The sequence below is a fragment of the Heterocephalus glaber genome, unplaced genomic scaffold, assembly GCF_053883595.1.
Source record: "Heterocephalus glaber isolate CG9 unplaced genomic scaffold, H.glaber_assembly_v1.0 deba00001687, whole genome shotgun sequence".
Classification (NCBI taxonomy): domain Eukaryota; kingdom Metazoa; phylum Chordata; class Mammalia; order Rodentia; family Bathyergidae; genus Heterocephalus; species Heterocephalus glaber.
The window spans coordinates 12,708,110-12,730,093 of record NW_028258412.1 but is presented as its reverse complement, the minus strand read 5'-3'; the positions used below and the strand labels follow the sequence as shown (position 1 = coordinate 12,730,093).

Here is a 21,984-nt window from a genome sequence, read left to right as displayed (position 1 = left end):
GTTCTTGGATAAGAACCACCAATACAGTGAAAATGGCCATACTTCCAAACTTGTTATACAGATTTAATGCAATCCTGATCCAAATTCCAACAGCATATCTCACAGAATTAGAAAAAAACAATCCTAAAATTCATTTGGAACCAGAAGAGTCCTAGAATAGCAAAGGCAATTCTTGGCAACAAAGGCAAGGGATATCACAGTCCCTGATGTGAAATTATACTACAAAGCTACTGATAAAAACAGCATGGTAGAGCCGGGGATTTAGCTCAGTAGTTTGGCCACCTGCCTTGCAAGCGCAAGGACCCGAGTTTGATCCCCAGTACCAAAAAACAAAACAAAACAAACTCCAGCACGGTACTTGCAAAAGAACAGACCAACGGACCAGTGGAACAGATTAGAAGATGCAGAAACAACTCCAATCTTTGACAAAGGAGCCAAACATTTTCACTGAAAGAAATATAGCTTCTTTAATGGTGCTGGAAAAACAAGCTTTCCACATGCCGCAGATTGAAACTAGACCCATATCTTTCACCATGCACTAACCTAAAATCAAAATGGATCAAAGATCTAAATATTAAAACAGCAACACTAACTCTGCTGGAAGAGAAAATAGGTAGACTGCTTGAGGACACAGGAGTAGGCAAAGACTTCATGAACAAAACCCAGATCACACAGGAAATACTACAACTGGGACCTCATCTTATTAAAAAGCTTTTGTGGGTCAGGGATTTAGCTCAGTGGTGCCATGCCTGCCTGGCAAACATAAGGTCCTAAGGGCCGGGGATTTAGCTCAGTGGTTCCGGCGCCTGCTTCGCAAGTGCAAGGTCCCGAGTTCAATCCCCGGTACCAAAAAAAACAACACATACCCAACACAACACACATAAGGTCCTGACTTCAATTCCCGGTACGGGGGTGGGGGTGGGGGTGCACAGCAAGAGAAACCACCAACAGAGTAAAGAGACAACCCACAGTGTGGGAAAAATTTTTTACCAGCTATTCATCAGGTAAAGGACTAATATCTAGAATATATAAAGAACTCACAAAAATCAGACCCTCCAAATTTAAAGACCTAATCCAAAAATGGGCATCTGAGATGAATACACACTTCTCAGATGAAGTAGAAACGGCAAATAAATATATGAAAAAATGTTCAACATCACAGGTCATTTGAGAGATGCAAATTAAAACAACACTGAGGTTCCAGCTCACTCCAGAAAGAATGCCTGTTATCAAGAAATAAACCAATAGCAAATGGTGGAGGGGCTTTGGGAAAGAAGGAACCTTTCTCCACTCTTGGTGGGAGTGTAGACTGGTAAAACCACTGTGGAAATCAGTGTGGAGATTCCTCAAAAAGCTAAACCTAGAGGTTCCACTTGGCCCAGCTATTCCTCTTCTTGCTATCTTCTCAAAAGAATTAAAGGCACGCCGGGGATTTAACTCAGTGGTTTCGCCGCCTGCTGCACAAGCGCAAGGACCCCAGTTTGATCCTCAGTACCAAAAAAACAAACAAAAGAATTAAAGGCATCATACCACAGCAATATAAGCACACCCATGTTTATAGAAGCCCAGTTCATACTAGATAAATTTTGGAAACAGCCCAAATGCCCATAAACTGATGAATGGATATAGAAGATGTGGGGGTTTTTTGGATTTTTTTTTTTGTACCAGGGGGACCTTGCGCTTGCGAGGCAGGCAGTGGAACCACTGAGCTAAATCCCCAGCCCCAGGGTTGTTTTTTTTTTTATACAATGGAGTACTACTCTGCCATAGAGAAAGATAAGCTTGAGACACTTATAGCTAAATGGATGGACCTTGAGACTACTGTCCTAAGTGAAATAAATCCGACACACATGTTTAAATACTGCATTGTTTCTCTGGTGTGAGAAACTGTAAGTGAAAATAAGGACTAAAATGTATAATAAGATATTGGGAAATGGGAAGAAAATGTTCAAATGGGAAAAGGAACAAGGGAGGAGGAGGGAGAAAAGGGACAAGAAAAAAAAATAGAAGGAAAAAATGGAAACAAAGCTTTTGTACATAGGGAGGGGAGGAGGTTTGAGGGGAGGAGGGACATGGGGAAAAAAGGGGCAGGATGTACCATGTACAGGTGCAAATTCCTTATGTTGAGTGTTATAATTATGTATGCCTAACATGTATCAATAAATGCCTTGCTATGTTAAAAGAACACTCTAACCATATTTTCGTAATGAAAATATGTACTTGAGCATGACGGCAGCTGGCTGTGTGTTTCAGTAGCTGCGCTGGGGAAATACAGGAAGCAATCTTTGTGTTCATCCACTCAGTACAATGAATGGCAAGGTGTGCATATGTGTTAGTGTGTAAATGGGTGAGTTTTACCCACATTATGCATTGTATTACATTTTAGTGTATTTATAATTTTTAAAAATTTTACTAGTACGTGTTTGCAATTCACATAATTTACAGGGGAGTGGTTACATGTACATATTACAGCTTTTTTTTTTCCTAATCCCCTCCCCTTTCCCTTCCCCCTTCTCTAGTTCCCCTATCATTTTTTACATACTTGATATTATTTGTCTCAGCTCATATTATGGCATATAAAGTTTACACTGATTAGAGTTATTAGGATCTGATAACATAGTGAATCTTTATTCCTCTCATTTCCCCTTCCCCTCCTCCTTACCCTTCGTCTTATTCCCTTGGACCACTTCCCTATTGGACGAGATCTGTCCCCTTGTCTCTTTCTATCCATCCTTTTTCATTTTCTTTGTACTCTGCCTCACTCATATGAGAGATATACCATACAGTATTTAAGCTTGTGTGTCTGATTTATTTCATTCAGAATTACACTTTCCAGGTACATCTATTTTTCTACAAATGCCTCAAATTTGTCATTCTTTATAGCAGAATAGTATTCCATTATATATGGATATCACATTTTGTTTATCCAATCATCTGCTGATGGGTACACAGGCTGCTTCCAGGATTTAGCTATTATGAATTGTACTGCTATGAACATTAGTATGTATGTATTGCTGTAGTATGATGACTTAAGCTCTGTGGGGAAGATACCTAGCAGAGAAATAGCTGGGTCAGATGGAATTTCAAATTTCAATTCTTTGAGAAATCTCCATACTGATTTCCATAGTAGTTGTACTAGTTTACATTCCTAGCAACAGAGCAGGAAGGTTCCTTTTTTGCAACAGCCACACCAGCATTTGTTGTTTGATTTCCTAGTGATTGCCATTCTTTCCAGAGTAAGATGGTATCACAGTGTTATTTTAACTTGCATTTCTCTAATGGCCAGAGATGTTGAGCATTTTAAAATATATTTATTAGCCATTTGTATTTCTTCCTCTGTTAGGTGTCCATTTCTCTAGCCCATTCTCTACCCCCACCCCAAACTGAGGCTCGAACTCAGGACCTTGCACTTGCCAGGCAGGCGCAACACCACTGAGCTACATCCCCAGTGCTTGAGCTCTCTCACTCCTTTTTATTCCCCAGCTCTTTAGCCCATTTCTTGACTAGGTCTTTAAGTTTAGATATTTCGTCCTTTGAGGAGTAGCTGACAAAAATTTTTCCCCATTCTGTAGGTTTCACCTCCTCACCCTGATTCTTTTGCTGTACAAAAGCTTTTTAGTTTGATATAATCCCATTTGTTGATTCTTGACACTATTCCTTATGCAGCTGAGGTTCTGTTTAGAAAACCTCTTCCTACACCTATGTCTTCAAGTGTTTTACCTATTTTTTCTTCCAGACGGTTTAATGTTTTAATGTTTAGATCTTTGAACCATTTTTAATTTAGTATAGGATGAGAGATAAGGATCTAGTTTCATTCTACAAACAAATAACCAGGTTTTCCAACACCACTTGTTGAATAGGCTATCTTTTCTCCAACATACACTTTTGGGCCCTTTGTCAAAGATCAAAGAGTGGGCCGGGGATTTAGCTCAGTGACCCATGCCTGCCTCACAAGCACAAGGTTCTGAGTTCAATCCCCGGTACCAAAAAAAAAAAAAAAATCAAATAGTTGAATACATCTGGGGAAGGTGTATTCTCTATTCTGTTCCTTTGATCCACGTGTCTGTGTCTGTTCCAGTACCATGCCATTTTTAATCACTATTGGTTTGTAGTGTAGCTTGAAGACTGGTATAGTTATACCGTCTGCTTTGCTCTTACTGCCCAAAACTACTTTTGTTATTTGGGGTCTCTTCTGGTTCCTATGAATTTCAGGATTGTTTTCTCTAGATCTGTAAAGTATGCTGCTACAGTGTTTTGATTGAGACTGCATTGAATCTGTATAAAAGTTTCGGAAGTAGGGCCATTTTGACAGTACTGGTTCTGCCTATCCAGGAGCAAGGGACATCTTTCTATTTTCTAACATCCTCTTCAGCCGGAGATGTAGCTCAGTGGTTCTGCCGCCTGCCTCACAAACACAAGGACTCCTAGTTCAATCCCTGGTACAAAAACAAAAACAAAAACAAAACACAAGTTCTAACATTCTCTTCAATCTCCTTCTTCAGAGTAGTGTAGTTTTCTTTATAGAGGCTTTTCACTTCCTTGGTTAGATTTACTCCTAAATTTTTCATTTTTCTTTAGTGATTGTGAATGGTACTGTTTTCAGAATTTCCTTCTCCTGTTCATTGTTGGTACACACAAATGCTAATTTTTGAGTGTTGATCTTGTATCCTGCTACTTTGCTGAAATTAGGTATTAATTCTAAGCATTTTTTGGTGGAGTTCTTTGGGTCTTTATGTAGAATACCATGTCATCGGCAAATAATAACATGAGTTCCTTTCCTATATGTATCCCTTTTATTTCTTTCTCTTGCCTAATTACTCTGGCTAACGTTTCAAGTACTATATGAAATAGCGGACGTGAGAGTGGACATGCTTATTTTGTTCTGGATTTTAGGGGGAATGCTTTTAGTTCTTCCCCATTTAGTATGATACTATTGGTCATAAATAGCCTTTATCATATTCAGGTATGATCTTGGTCTTTCCATCCCTGCATTCTTTTATCATGAAAGGGTGTTGGATTTTGTTGAAAGCTTTTTCTGCATTTACTGATATGACCATTTTTTAAAATTTTGCTCCTGTTTATATGATGTATTACATTTAGAAACTTGTGTATGTGGAACCATCCTTGTAACTCAGATAAAAACTAGTGGATCATGACGTATGTATGACCTTTCAGATAATGTGCTGCATTCCATTTGCTAATATCTTGACAAGAATTTTTCCATCTGTGTTCATTAAAGAGACTGGCGTATAGTTCTCTTCGTTGAGTCTGTTTCTGGTTTGGGGATCAGGGTAACAATGGCTTCCATAAATGAATCTGGAAGTACTCTATACCTTTCAATTTCTTTGAAAAGCTTGAGGAGTATTGGTGTTATAACATCCTTAAAGGTTTTGTAGAAACCTTTTATAGGTTTTGTAGAAACCTATTACATGTTTTCTTTGATTTTTCTTGTACAATTAGCCCAATTCAGTACAATGGGGGACATGAAAAACTACTTTTGCAACTCTGGGAGGAGGCTGAAAGTGAGTCATCAGTTGATTCAGCTATCAATCATGACTTGGATCACATAAGCCAAAGAAGTTAGCAAGGTATGACAGAAAAATACAGAATGAAGTACTTGATTCAGATGAGAAAAAAAACATGTAAGTAAACATATGACTAGTCAAAATGCTACAAAATGGTCATGTATACCTGTACGATCCAATGTTAGGACTAGGTCAGAAAATGTTGTTAGGTTCTTGCCAAGAGTGAAACCTATTGGACAGAATGCCAGCACCATGGTTCAATATTGGAAAGTGTAACGGATGATATGCTATAAGATGTTTTGAAATACACTAACAATGAAATACAAATAAAACATTCTGTATGTATCAATGGTAATACTAAAAAATATATTTATCATGACACCTATCTGAACTAAAAGCCTTCATAGCAGAACTTTATCATTCTAACTGTGCCAACCAGAATCTTAAGGATTTAAGGAGAAGTGACATATGTGGCATTGAGATTTTTAGAATAATGACACTCTAAGAATTTTGGTGCCTTTCAAAATTGCTTCTGTTTTGACAACAAAAAGATCCTTCAAGAAAGAAAAAAAAATCCAACAATTTGGCTGCCATTTGCTCATTTTTTAAAGTTTTGTTTTGAACTCTCAAGCACTTTATACACCCTCTGAATACATGACAACTGACAAATAATTTACATCATTTCATGGTTATTGACAGTTTTGGCAAAATATACCAAATAAACCTTTCAAATATGGTATAGAAATATATGCCCTGGTAGATGAAAAGACATTTTACACCTTGAATTTAGAAATTTATCCTGGAACTCAGCCACCAGGTCTTTATTTGTGGCATAATAAACCATATGATGTGGTGAACAGACTTGCTGCACCTACTTCAAAAAGTAACCCACACCACACCTGCCTGGCAAGCACAAGGTCCTGAGTTGAATTCCGGGGGGGGGGGGGGGGGGGGGGGGGAAGTAACTCCAGAGGACCGTAATACTGATTATGCCCAAAGCAAGCTGTGAAGAATTAACCCCATAACTGGCTTGTTTATAGACAAGCTGAAGCCTACATGTTGAGGTCAGAGTAACTCACCCCCAAATTCCAACTAGAAGAACAATCTTCTAATTACAACCATATATTTTGTCTATTTTGTTCCGAATTTGAGAATGCTTTGTTTTTTCCTTTATGAGCCTTGTTTATTTCCACAGAAACTTCACACAGCTTGCCTTTACCCCAACTGATTGCCAATAAAAGTCAGTGCCTGGGACTAGTCAGTGCCTCTGTCGGTTGCACCAGCCTTTGTTGTCCCAGTTCTGTCTTGTAGTTTTATTTCTCAGGCCTGCTTTCTCTCTCCCAGTTGTCTTTTAGTTTTATTTCTCAGGCCTGCATTGTATACTGAGCAGAGTACTGGAACCTAACTGCAGGGGTCTCCGGTATAACCCAAATGTCACATTCAACAATTGGTTCACCAGTCAACCACTGATGCTACATTTGCTAAAAGAACACCAGTTGACCAGCAGAGGAACTATTCACAAGAACAAAGGAGAGATTCCTGAAAAAAATGTTACAAGTTCACAACAGAGAAATGTATAATACACTGTTTGGATCGTATTTTGGCCCCCTATAATATTGGCCTCCTCTATGGTGAAGAAAACACAGTATTCATACTGTCAACATTACACTATGATGATAAAATTGACTGCGAGGCCAAGGCCAGGGCCGGGCATGGTGGTGCACATCCATAATCGCACCACTCAGGTGCTGAGGCAGGAGGATCCTGTGAGTTCAAGCTCAGCCTTCGGAACACAGTGAGTTCAAAGCTAACCTGGACCACATGGTGAGACTGTTTCAAAAGAAAACACAAAACAAAACAAGAAAAAAAGATTCTTTCCCAAAACAAACAAACAAAAAAACAAACAAGATTGACAGTGAGTCCTCAACACAAATGAAGCCAGAAATGGTCACATTCTACAACAAAATGAAAGGTGGAGTAGATATTTGTGATGCAGCAACTATGATGTCACTGGAAACACAAAGAATTGGCCAATGACTGTGTTTTACTTGATCCTAAACATGTCAGGTTTAAATAGTTTTTCATAGTTTACAAAGAAAGTAAGAAGCACAAAATATTACGGACAAATTTTCTTATAGAGGACTGGGACTGGAATTGATAAATGATCAATTACAACAGAGGCATAATGATATATATCTGCCCAAAGAACCTCGCAAAAGAATTCTGGAGCAGGCCAGTGAACAGACAGATGAAACATCACAAGAGCTTCCTAAGAAAACAAGAGAAAAAAGCAAGCAAGCAAGCAAACGCACGCCTGGGATTTTTTGCTCAGTGGTTCTGCCGCCTGCCTTGCAAGCGCAAGGTCTCGAGTTCGATCCCTGGTACCAAAAAGGAAAAGAAAACAAGAGCAGTAATATGTCAAGTATGTCTTGCCAAAGACAGGAAAACAAAACATATGTGCTATCACTGTAAGTGATATCTGTGTATGGAACATACTGTTTTCATGTGGGAAGACTAATTTAGGAGTGATAATTGAAGTTAAGATTATTTCTGGGCCAGGGATTTAGCTCAGTGGTTCCCGCGACTGCCTTGAAAGCACAAGGTCCCCAGTTCAATCCCCAGTACCAAAAACAAAAAAGATTCTTTTGTGGTAGTTTTATTTGTATTTTCATTGTACATAGTTTACACAGGAATTTATTTCTGCTGTTATTTTTTTTTTGCTGTTATTTTTCAGATCTTGTAAACAGTTGATGTTGAAAATGTTTATTCTAAACATTCATTACACATTTGATATTTTGTTTTGATATTTCATTTTCCTAAATGTACACTATATAACGTAATATCTCCTGACAAAAAAGCAAGACAAGAGAGGTGACAAGTATGGCCTGCAAAATAGGAAAAGAAAGCTAAGCACATGTACTGTCAGTATGAGCGAGACCTGTGTATGGAACATGCTACTGTTGGGTGTAAAGACTCCCTTAGGTGTGATAATTGAAGCAAAGATTATTTCTGTGGTAGAGTTTTGTTAATATTTTCATTGTAGTTCATATGGGAGCTTATTTCTGCTGTTATTTTTTAGATTTTGTAAGCAGGCAAACAGCTGATGTTGAAAATGTTGATATGTATTCTACACACTCGTTAAAAATTTAATATTTTATTTATTGATATTTTACGTTTCTGTTAAGTACACAATGTTTAATATAATAAAACTCAGGGCCGGGGATTTAGCTCAGTGGTTCCACAACCTGCCTCACAATCGCAAGGACTGAGTTTGATCCCCGGAACCAAAATAAATAAATAAATAAATAAATAAATAAAATATATAAATTCATAAAATTAAAATTAGTAATTCATCAATAGAAATACTTCTAAAAAATAAACATGGGCTTTATACACCCATAATACCCCCTTTTCAAAAAATTTACCCATGATGGCCCTCAATTTACCTTATTCACTGGATCTGGCATCATGCAACTTCGTCTTTCAACATCAAAATGATCATGAAAGTGAAAAATTTTAAATGGATTTAGGCAGGACATCAAGGTGGCCAGGAGAGTACAACTAAAGACACAGAAAAGAAGGCTTCTAGCTGGGCGTGGTAGCGCACATCTGTAATCCCAGAACTTGGGAGGCTGAGGAAGGAGGATCACTGTGAATTTGAGCTAGCCTAGGATATACAGTGAGTTCAAGGCCAGCCCAAAGTACAAAGCAAGATTCTGTCTCCAAAAAAAAAGGAGGACTTCTGGAACTGCTCAAAAAGTAGCAAGAATGATGAGTTCAGGGGTGGGGATTTAGCTCAGTGGTTTCTCCGCCTGCTGCACAAGCGCAAGGACCCAAGTTCGACCCCCCTTACAAAAAAAAAAAAAAAAAGGATGAGTTCAGTGTGTTCAAAGCAAGAAGGGGAGTATGGCAATGTGTCTTCTACTGTAATAAAACTTTAAAAATTTATATATTCATTTTATTTTTTTCCATATCTCATATATTTTTTCAATCATATTATATAGAGAGATACACACACAACAGCACTTCCTGGTTTACTTGAACAGAGGCCTCTGTGAAGCCCAGACACTCTCATTAGCTATTGAGACAGATTAAAACTGCCATATCGCTCAATGCTGACTCATTATTAACTTGGTAAGCATAAAATGAACACAATGCTGGATTTCCAGACATATCTAGGGCCATGTACATTTTTGCTGCAAGATGACTCTAGCTTAGTTACCTATTTTCTAGTTGCTGGCTCTACCTTCCATTTGACACCATTACTTGAAGCTTCATGATATAACTCTCGTCTCTGATCTTTGCCTTTGCTTCTACTGTCTAATTACATTTGTTATCACTATTCTCCCCTATTTCTACATGTTATTCCCTTTTTTTCTTAAGTTGTTTGATACCAATTACCCTTGGCTGTAAAATCTTTGAATTACAAGCCTAACTAATGTACTATCCCTAGGCCTGTAGGTTTTCACCACTGCAAAGCACACCCGAGTTCAAAAACAAACTACTCCCCAAACTTCTGATTTATGCCTATTCCAGGTAACACTGTTACTTAATTCTAACCTAAGACTGAGGCACTGCTATATTAAATTTAAAATAGGCAAACATCAGGGCAAGAGATTCTTTTTTAAATTGTGCTTTGTAAATAACACTTTTTAAACAAGAGACCAGAAATGAGTCAAGAGAGAATTTATAGGACAGGAAAAAAAAAAAAATCACAACAAATTAAGTTTCTATTAAAAAAATTACAGTTTCTTAAACAAAAGTTTAAATACAAAAAACAAGAATTTCAAACAAGCAAACAAGAATTTCTAAAAAGAAGCCAAAAGAGGGAAAGAAATGTTAAATTAATCAGAAACTAGTTCCCATACAACTTACGGTTCCTCATATCTCAAAGTTTCCTGCAAACATTTTCATTTGAACATGTTACTGAAATTTTTTCCCTAAAATTGTTTTATTAAAAAAAAAAAGTAGAACTCCACATTAGAAAAGTAATAATAGGGCTGAGGATGTAGCTCAGTGGTAGAACACCTGCTTCACTTGGGTTCTATCCCCCATGGCAAATTAATTAAAAAACAGAAATGTAGTAGTGTATGCCACCTAACAAGTGGCTGTTTGGGAGATAAAGCAGAAATGAATTGGTAACAGTCTATGGCCCAGTTCAAGCAGGTTAGAAATAAAAGATGATTAAAGAACCCACAGCTGGGCATGGTGGCACACACCTATAATCCCAGCACTCAGGAGGTTGACTGCTGCAAGTTCAAAGTCAGCCTAGGCTGCACAGTTCAAGACCAGCCTGGACTGCAAGTGAGACCTCGTCTCAAAATAAAAAAAACCAAAACAAACAAAAAAAACCCCCACAATCCTTTGTAAATGTCTCTCTTAGACATTTGGTTGCTGGGCTGAGCCTCCTTCTTTCTCCAAGTGCTGTCAGGATATTAGGAAGTAATGCATATCTAGCCATAACGCTTGAACCAACTTGACAGTAACTATTTTATTTATGTGCAGTATTTGCTTCAAAGAACAGTAAAATATTAGGTTAAATATTCACTCCTCTTTTCTAAGTGCTCTGTCATTATATTTTTAGGGATGCATACTATTTGAAAGTCCAGCACCTAGCAAACTTAAAATATTCTTTCTCAAAAAAAAAAAAAAAAAATCCCACCAATTTGAGCATCTACTATGGTAGGTCCTTCTATATCATGAAATTAATGGTTTTGATCCTACCTTTTCAGAGTTAACTGTCAAAGTGAAGAGACAGACACATTAAATACAATCAATGTAAGGTAAGGAAATTATAAATGCTGTCCATGTAGCAGAAACAGATAAAAAGCTGTGAGTATCAGCAAAATATTTCTCCTGGGCTAATCACAAGATCCTGGAACAACTGGACTTTGAAAGACAGGTAAGACTTACTGCAAACCTTAAGAGAAGGGCCAACTATGTAGAAGAGCCATGTTAAGTACACAGAGAGCCAACAGTAATCTCCTGTACTCTGGGTAGAGAAGCATTTTAGAGCCAGGTGTGGTGGCATACTCCTGTAATCCCAGCACCTGGGAGACTGAGGCAGGAGGACTGCCACAAACGAGTTTGAGGCTGGCCTGGCCTAGACTACATAGTGAGTTCAAAGCCAATCTCAACTACATAGCGAGACCCTGTCTCAGAAAAAAGAAAAGAGAAAAGAAAGTATTTTAAAGGAAATACATGGAATTAGGATTATGAAGCCAGACTTTTCTGAAAGTCAGACTTAAGAGGTTGAATTCTGTAGTCAGGCAATTAAAAAACTTTAGAACATCCAAAAACAATATGGTCAGAACAGTGACAATATAAAGACCAAAGGTGCCAGTATGGTGGTGCATACCTGTAATCCCAGCACTTATGAGGCTGAGGTAGGATAACCAGGCAAGTTGGAGGCCAGCCTGTGCTACATAGTGAGTTCAAGGCCAGACTGGACTACAGTGAGACCCTATCTCAAAATAGCAGTAATAAAACGAGCAGATATCTCTAAACTACAGTGTAAAAAAACCTTTTTTCAATATCAATTTCTTATTCTCCCTGCCTTTAAATATACAATTATCTTCCTTCCTGAAAAACACAAAAGTAAAAATACCTTTATGACTCTGCTGCCTAAACAACCATCCTTTTTCCTTACGTCTTTCACATTTTATTTATTTATTTTCCCATACCGGGGATGGAACTCAGGACCTTGTGCTTGTGAGGCAGGTGCGGTGCCACTGAGCTAAACTCCCAGCCCTCAGATTTTATATTCTCAAACAAATGGTTAGTACCCAAAAGATAATTTTACTTCACTACTCAACCTCAATTTGGCGTTCATCCTCACAACTCTGATCTTTATTAGTGCAGTTTCAATAATGACTTCCTTTACAAATTCAACAGCCTGTTCTTTCTTCATTCCCTCTGAATGCTGTAGCTTTTTACACTCCTGCCTCTAAAACTTTTGTGCCTTTCATTTTGTGCCACTGAACCTTCCTAATTATTCTCCTTTGGTGCAGCTTCTTCTGACTTCTCCCATTTCTCAATTGTGAGTTTTCTAAGTCTTGGTTTCTGCTTTTCCATTCTTTCATCTCTGAACTATTTTTAATCCTCCCCCCACCCCTTTTCTTTCCCCTGCTACTGGGATTGAACCCAGGCCCTTTGAACTGAGCTACATTCCTCTCAATCTTTTTTTTCCCCAGACAGCGTCTCAATTAGGTTAAGTTGCCCAGCCTGAGCTCAAATTTGTGATCCCTCTGCCTCAGTCTCCACAGTGCTGGGATTACAGGTGTGCACCATCAAGTCTAGTTCATCTTAAATCTTCAACTAACTCCAGATGGCCTGGCTTTTAGTCTCAGGTGGCATTTCTAAAAATGACTGCACTAAAATTAAAGGAATTTCTTCTTTATAACTAATTTTACTTCTAACAGTAGTATTTTTGTAAGCATTTCTAAAAAATGAGTATGAATTTCTAAAACTTTATAATGCCAGCGAAGAGCTGTAAGTATCAGCTGAATAAAGATTTAGTCAAGATTCAAAGGTCAAGCTAGACCACGCTGAACAAAATTGAGACAAAGAAACAACAAAACAAAAAGTCAGGGGCCGGGGATTTAGCTCAGTGGTTTCACCACCTGCCTTGCAAGCACAAGGACCCGAGTTCGATCCCCAGTACCCGAAAAAAAAACCCCCACAAAAGTCAGCCACTATACTTAGGTCAAAAGGTCTGTACAACCAGGTTGAAGAAACAATGAACAAGACAGACATTACTGGGCATGCCCTATTTAGGTCAAGAGGGAAGCCCAGGCCAGATGAAGGGAAAGCCCAACAGAATTGATGTGGAGTAAAGAAACAGAGAAGAAACTGCTTCAAGCCTTAGGAAGGTGGGAAAATTTCCCGTACACCATAAAGAAAACAAGGGAAAGAAAGATTCATCCACCCCACTGCTCCTTCTTCATTTGAGTAGATGATGAAGCAAACTATATTCAAAAGATCAAAATAAAATTACATGTAACTTTATAATTTCCCTTCAATTTGTGAAATGCAGTGGACTATGAAACTTGTCACTTTTCAATGGCAATAATATAAATCAATGACAATTTGTAAACTATTTCTTTTATATCGCATTTTTAACAGGATGGAGATCTGAAAAGTTTAAATGTTGGTTAAAGTGTCAAAAAGAAAAATTACGTCTTCTTTTTTTGGTACTGGGGATTGAACTCGTGTCCTTGCGCTTGCACAGCAGGCGGTGAAACCACTGAGCTAAATCCCCAGCCAAGAAAAATTATGTCCATAGTGAAGAACTATCTGGAACCTACTGGGATCTAAAAGATAATGTAGAGAACAAAGAGCTTCCCTTTACATAGCATTAAGAAGTAGGTGGTCACATCTCAAGATTCCATGTGGAAATTTAATTAGAAATTAATTTTTTGAGTGATCATTTACATTCAGTATAATTCATCAACATGTGAAGAGAACAGCTGACATTTCTATTTTACAGCACTTTAAAAAAATCCTTAATGAGGGCCAGGGATTTAGCTCAGTGGTTCTGCCACCTGCCTCGCAAGCTCGAGGTCCCTGAGTTTGATCCCTGGTACCCCCCCCCCAAAATTCTTAATGATTCTTAACTATCAACACTGGAACTCCAAAATGATATTATCTATAATTTTCTTACCAAATTAGTACAAACCCTACAAACCAAGAAATGTGAATTTCCATGAGGTCTCTTATTAGACTAATGCATAGTCACTGGTCTAATATTTAAAAATAGTTACAAACATGATCTTTTCATAGGTGCCCAATCTAGTGTTATCACAGCAACTGAGCTGTTTCATTTTAAACCTTGACCCAGGTGAGACTTATTGATAAAATCTGAGCAACAGCAATTCATTCCAAAGACAATTAACAACTGTAGATTTTTCCCTTAAAACTGCATTTGGAGGTCTGGGGATTTAGCTCAGTGGTACTGTGCCTGCCTAGCAAGCGCAGTCCTGAGTTCAATCCCCGGTACAGAAAAAACAACAACAGAATTTGGTCACTTGGAGCCCCTCTAGACATGTAAAAGGTTAAAATTCTAGAGGACAAGCATTCTGTCTCTAACTGTGATTAGACAATCTGCTACAGAAACGCAAGGCTGCAAACATTTCTTAATTTACATATCTAACACTTAAAGCCAGTGTTTAACTCCTACAAAGGAACAAATAAACTCTAGAAATACCAAAAAATAGATTTCAGAAATTCTAAACTAAATTGAAAATAAATAAAATATTTATTACTTTATTGCCAGGAAAAGCAATCATAAAGTTTCAGGTGCCAACAATACCTGACTAAAGTATCATTTGGCAAGGCATTCTCAAGAGATTCCTTAATTTTTCCTGAGATAGTCTGATAAAACAGGTACGAATGATGAAAACTAAATAATTTACTAATGTCATTAATGCTAAAATACATGATATGGAACTATATATTATCTCACAATTCAGTGCATTTTTCATTTCTAAAGTAAATGATCACATAAAAATGTATTCTGAGCCAGGCATGGAGGCGCGCACCTGCAATCCCAGCACTTGGTAGGCTGAGGCAGGAATATCACCATGAGCTCAAGGCCAGCCTGGGTGACATACTGCATTCAAGGCTGGCCTGAACTACCTAGCAAGACCTTGTCTCAAAAAAAAAACAAAAACATCTATTCTGAGAAATACATGAACATTAGGCATAACACAGAGTACTACTGGATAATTACAGACCAATATGGTTGCAAACCTCAGCATTTTTACCCCCTACAGGCCTCATAATAAACATTGAAGAATATGATTTAAATACAAATTTGTTGTGTTAGCTTTCGCTAATTTTAGTTTAAATCACACATCACTCAAACAGCATCATAGCACTTTATAGACAAAACATGTTTTAAAAATAATGAGCAATTTTTCTAAAGTCTATAATCCTAGACAAGTTTTCAACTAGCTTCCCTTTAAAATTCTTCCAGCAGCTACAACTGGATATGATCATATCCATTACAATGATACACAACAATAATCCCAAATTAGAACTGACTTCCATTAGTTCTGAAGATATGTATTATTTTTCACTCTCAGGTTTAGCACTATTTGCAAATACCTGACATGATAATGTCCATTATTGCAATAAATCACCTCAATGTAATGGATTCCTGACATCAGATATTAAAATAGGTAGCACAGGTGGAAGCATTCTGCATTTTATTCTAACTCTGGCAAAAACTGAATAGTCTGTAACAATATCAGACTATAATTATCAAGTAATACTATGAATTTAAATGCTTAACATGATCTGACCTAGATTGGTATACATCACTCAGGAGAATGGCCATTGTGTAGACCAGTGGAGGTGAACCTATGGCAAACCTACCACAGTGGGCTGTTTGTATCACTGAAAACTCTAAAAGGTTCACCATCACAGTGTAGACAATGGAGGACAGACACTCAAGGAGGCTAATACAAGAACTTAAGGCAAAAAAAATCTGGCTTAGAGTAATCACTATGGATACATAACAGATTAAAAGTCCATCTCTGGGGCCAGGGATTTAGCTCAGTGGTTTCGTCGCCTGCTGCACAAGCGCAAGGACCCAAGTTCAATCCCCGGTACCAAAAAAAATTTTTTTAAATGGGTAAAAGTCGATCTCTGTCCGTGGTAGCACACAAGGTGGGTGGGTGGGGGACCAACAGAGTCCAAGGGCTTTAGAGGCCAGCCTGAACTACAGCGCAAGACCCTGTCTCAAAAGAACAACGAGCCAGGGATTTAGCTCAGTGGTTCCGCCGCTTACCTCACTTACCTTGCAAGCAGAAGGTCCCGAGTTCGATCCCCGGTACCAAAAATAAAAAGCTTAACCAAAAGACCAACAAAAAAGGTCAGTATCTTGGTGTCAAGTAGTCTTGACTTTCAGCCCTTTAATCATTTGTAAATCTGGGCAAGCTGCTTATACTTTGAGTTGCTTCCTTACTTTGCAATGCTTATAAAACTAGCACACAGAATATACACAAACTATTGTGGTAGCCATTCTGGTACTGAAACCCACTTGATAGGTTCAAACAGACCATCTTTCTTTCCTCCTGCACATACATTAACCCAAACATAAAGTTATTTTTATCAAGGTTCGAGCGCCATCGTATACAACTACTGCACTGACTCAAAGACTAGCTCCTGCCAGGTATGAAGGTGCAAGCCTGCCACAGATACCAGCACTCTGGAAGGCTGAGGCAGGAGGATCACAAGTTCCACCTGGGCAATTTATCAAAATGTTACTGGAAAAACAAAGGGCAAGGGAAGGGAGACAACTTCCTGTTTCTTACAGAATTTACATAATTACAAAAGTGTTTTCCTCAAACTGGTAAATCTAGTTTGCACCTTCATTTTTTCACGTGCATTCTTTTACTTCCTCACTGTATGTGTAGAGCAGGATCTTATGGTTAAATCATGATAAAGATCCTGGTGTTACTAATTATTTTCATTGGGCCAGGGATTTAGCTCAGTGGTTTCGCTGCCTGCTGTGCAAGCGCAAGGACCCGAGTTTGATCCCCGGTACCAAAAAAATAAATAAATAAATATTTTCACTACTTCCGTCAATAGGTTTTGTTTAAAACTTTACTAAGAGATGGCATTCCTCATTCTTACAGCACTGGCACATCAGGAAACCAAATTACCAAAAGCTCTATCTTCAGAAGCTTCCCCTTAATATTCTTTCAATGGGGCCGGGGATTTAGCTCAGTGGCACCACCACCTGCCTGTCAAGTGCAAGGTCCTGAGCTCGATCCCCAGGGGGGGAAAAAAAACCATTCCTTCAACAAAGGATGAACCACCCTAAAGATTAACTATCATATTAATCACTGAATGTGTACTAAGCAAGAGATATGCGCAAGACGTGCTAGGCACTATGGGAGGGCAAAGGTCAGAGTTTCCAAAGAGTTTAGTGAGGAGACTCAGTACACAAGAAAAGGAGGGCATGATGCAAACAGAACTACAAGTATTAAAAGTAATGCCTGTAATCCCAGCATCCTGGAAGGCTGAGGCAGGAGCATCACAAATTTGAGGTGAATTAAAAACTGGCATGGGCTACAGTGAAACTCTACCTCAAAAAAGAAAAAGAAGGGCCAGGGTTTTAGCTCAGTGGCACCACCGCGCTTGCCTGGCAAGCACAAGGTCCTGAGTTCAATCCTCAGTACCAAAAAATAAGAAAAAGAAAAAAGATTACTTTCCAATGTGGTAGTCAGAATAGCATGAACTTACAGGTAGAAGCTTTCTTTTCATCAATCTTTTTATTGTGAAAAATTTAAACATGTAAAAGTAAACAGAATAAAATTATGATTCTCCAACATACTCATCACTGAACTTCAGTATCAACTCCTGGCCAATCTTGTTTTATAGTTTATACATCTTATTATATGATGTCCCTTCCTCTATAAAAGAAAGAAATATCCATTATCTCAGGGACTTACGAGGATTAAATGAGTATGTATCAAATGCCATGTACACAGTTCTGTATATCACTACCTGGTTGACTCAGGAAGAACTAGGAAGCTGCCTGGTTTCCTAATCCTCACCTCTAGTACAGCACCCTCTCTCAAAATGATATAAAAACTTTCACCATCTCAAAACATGCTAGAGATGAAGGGCTAAGCAATCTATTTTGAGGAGCTTCCTGACTGCAAACCAAATAAAGCTGAGATTGAAGAAAGTACAGTATTTTAGTAGAATAAAACTTGTAAACTGTATCAAACTTCACAAAGTTATTCCTCCTTAAAAATTAGTAGAGGGCTGGGGATTTAGCTCAGTGGTTCTGCTGCCTGCCTCAAAAGCATAAGGTCCCGAGTTCAATCCCCAGTACCAAAAAAAAAAAAAAAATTAGTAGATCAGAGCCGGGCGTGGTGGCACATGCCTAATTCCCAGTAGTTATGAGGCTGAGGCAGGAGGATCACAAGTTTGAGGCCAGCCTGAGCTATATAGCAAGACCCTGTCTCAAAAATACAAAAACCAAAAATCAGCAGAGCAGACCAACATCACACAAAGGTACATGTAGCCAATCTACCTAGTAAAATGCTTTAATTTTCCCTATTTCTTGCCCACTGTGTTTTCTATTTTTTCAACCACCTCTGTATAGTACAGTAAAAAACAGCAAGGCACCCATGCGGACTCGAAGCTGGGCCAGAGCAGGAGAGGCATGATTAGATCACCTTTATCTTCCTTTCTTATTTTGTCCACGAGAGCTACAATAGTAATCCTGTGTTCCATACCATCTTACAGTGAGATGCAGTTCACTGCTGCTCAAAACTATCATATACTTTGTCTTTTTAAAACACATGTGCCGTCAGGCATGGTGGCGCGCACCGTTAATCCCAGCACTTGGGAGGCTGAGGCAGAGGGATTGAGGCCAGCCTGGACAATATAGTAAGTCAAAGGCCAGTCTGAACTACATAGCAAGCCCGTCTCAAACAAACAAAAATAAATAAATAAACACATGTGCCATGGGAACTGCTCACCAAGATTTAGAATTACTTCCCTTTCCACCTCTCAGTTGTCTTGGGATTATGTACACATCCCTGAAGTTCCCTTTTGAATTATCTTCAATCACCAACCCTTTTTCCCTACGTGAAAACACAATGAGTTCCTGACCTCCCATAATTCCAAACAGTACAAATCACCCATTAGATTAAAGTTTTCTACCCAGCCAGGTATGGTGGCACACACCTGTAAGCCCAGCACTTGGGAGGATTGTCGCGAGTTCAAGCCCAGCCTGAACTACATAGTGAGACCCTGTCTCCAACAAAAAAAAAATAAAGAAAAATAAATAAAGTTTTCTACTTCAAACCACTCTTTACTTTCAGATTATTACCCATTTCCTTGATGTTTTCTTAGGATAATTATAATTAAATAACTATAGCACTTCCCAGTTTATCAAGTCCTTTGTAAAAGCATACAATGCCTCCTTGCAGCCTGTGAAAAAGGTAACTCCCCTGTGTTATAAAGAAAAGGGAACGAAGAACTCACTACCTTGTCCGATGTGAAAACAAGTTAGTGGTTGAACCAGACCTTGAAACCATCTCCAGATACCATGGGCTACTATGCTGTTTTCTTAGTCGGTCAAGTCTATAGTTCTGTCTCAAACCACATTTGCTTCAAAAAGTAAATCAACTTCAAACAATCTTTCTACTTTGCAACCTGATTTCCCATCCCTACACCTACAATCATCCATTTCTTACTTCCTCCCCACTATACAATTTCCACTGTCCACAGATATCGTCACCCATCCTTCAAGGTCTCCTGCAAATATTCCACCTCTGCATGAAGAAGGGAGGCCATTTATCTCCCTTTCGCCAAATCTTGGCACTCCTTTATCAGGATATGCATGTTGTCACCCCATAAATAAGAATGCTCCTCGGTACTTCAGGAGCCACTTAATAACTTTCAAAGTCCCAGAACTTGCACATCCTCCCTCTCGGTAACTGGCCCAGGACACCAGCACACTTCAAACTCTTTAAGAACAGAGTATCAACCCTTACAAAAATCCTGTCCATCCCCTGCAGCCACCAACGACTTCCTCTGCAAAATGTAGTTATCCAAACAGGTTCCCCTTCCAACCCCTTCACCAGTGATCCCTTCCATGGGACCCAAGGTTCCATCCCTCTTCGGTTTTCCTTCCCTCACTCCGGGGCCTCTGTCCGCCTTACCAACTCTCCCTAACTTCCCCCATCCCGCAGCTAAGCAGCAGCCCCAACAGGAGAGGCGCCTGCTCCTCTCTCAAAACTTGAAGTTCTGCCTCTTATCACCTGTTCTCACAGCTTCCTCTCAGCCTAGCGGCCCACCTTTGCCCCGGCCCGCCTCTCTACACCCTTTCAATCCCTCTAGACTAGGAACCACCACAAGAAGCCAGTTCCGGGGTGGCCGTCAGATCCAACGTCCCTTCCGTAGGGATTCCCACCCCGCGGGGTCATGCTCCCCCTTCTCCATCACCTGCTCCGCCCAAGGCCGGATGACATCCCCCGCTGCTGCCGCCTCCTCCTCCATCCCCCTTCTCGGACGCCGGGTCCCCCTGGCCGCTCACCGCTTACCCCGGGCTCCAGCCGCCCGCTCCAGTGGGGGTGAGGGGGGCGTGCAACCCCTCCCGCGCCCCCCACCAACACGCACCTGTTCGCCCCCCTCCTCCTCCAACGCGGCTGGCGCCCAGACCCCGAAGCCCCGCACTCACCACGAGTAGGTCTGCTCCGCCATGGCGCTGCCTCTCGCGGGCTCCGCCGCAGGCTGAGGCCGGGCCCGGGGGGCGGCGGGCTCGCTCTGGCCGGGAGCAGAAGGCGCGGCCAGGGCCCGGAGCTACTCCCTCTCTCGCTCTAGCTCCCTCGCTGGCCGGCTCGCTCCGCGGGGCAGGCGTGCGGGCGGGCGGCCGGGGAAGAGGCTGGGCTCCGAGGCGGCCCCGCTCCCTGGGCCCCGGGGCGGGGCGGCTCCGCTCTCGGCCTCTCTCACCCGCGGCGGCGGCGGCGGCTCCGCTGCGGCTCTAAACCCAACATGGCGGCGGCGGCGCGGAGAACAAGGGGGCCCCGGGGCGGGCGGACGGCCGCAAGGGCCGCGCTCACAGTGCGCCGGGCCACAGGAGCGCTGCGCTCGGGCGGCGGCGGCGGCGGGCGGTGGACATGGCCGGCGGGCGGAGGAGGCGGCGGCGGCGGCGGCGGCTGAGGGGGGCGCTAAGCGGTGAGGCGAGGCCGCTCGGATCACTCCCGCCGACGGGAGGAGGGAAGGAGCGGGCGGGAGCGAGCCTGGCCCCACGCGGTCACATGCTCAAAACACGCTCACGTGACGCGCGCCCCGCCCCTCGCGCCAGGCCCATGCGCGGAGACGTCGGCTCCTCGGTTCGAAGTGACTGCTGCTCCCTCGGCCTGGGGCTGCGGGGCCGCCCCCTCCCCACTCCCGCCCCTTTCCCAGGGACTGTTGCACCAGCAGCCAATCAGGAACTCCGGCGCTCGTTGTTGGCTGCCACTCAGCTGTCAACCTTCGATCAACAGTCCAGTGGCCGCGGGTGCCCACCTGTCAATCAGCCTGTCAGTGGGCAAGCAGAGCGCTGCATTCCTTCGTTCCTACGTTCGTTGGTTCCTTCATTCATTTACCAAATATTCCATACTGCCAAACTTTATTGCGCCAAGGCTCGATGCCAAGTCAAATACCCGATGCTTGCCTTCGTGTAACTAGGTATTAGATGCCAACTCTGTGTCAAGTCAGACTGCCGGGTCACCGATGCTTAGATTCTAGAGGAAGGGACAAAAATAGTTCGAGCGGACCAATAAATGAAGGTAGTGTTGGGTGCTGCTCAGTTTTATGAAGATGATAACACAAAGTAATGGGAGAGTGACTGGGGTGGGGACTGCTTTTGATAGATAGGATGGTCAAGAAGGACCTTCCCGAGGAGGGGACATTTGAACTGACACTTGCAGTTGAGAAGGAAGAGAGT

At 40.9% G+C, this 21,984-nt stretch overlaps 1 protein-coding gene across 1 annotated transcript in view; it reads right to left on the bottom strand.

Moving 5' to 3' along the window:
• The window catches only part of Sppl3 (signal peptide peptidase like 3), a 129,470-nt gene extending 108,179 nt beyond the window's left edge, over positions 1 to 21,291 (bottom strand). The window contains exon 1 of the mRNA XM_004843647.4: positions 20,734 to 21,291. Coding sequence (XP_004843704.1) covers positions 20,734 to 20,756 — 23 coding nt within the window. The 5' untranslated portion in view covers positions 20,757 to 21,291. The remainder of the gene's footprint in view (positions 1 to 20,733) is intronic.
• Between the last annotated feature and the right edge of the window lie 693 nt (positions 21,292 to 21,984).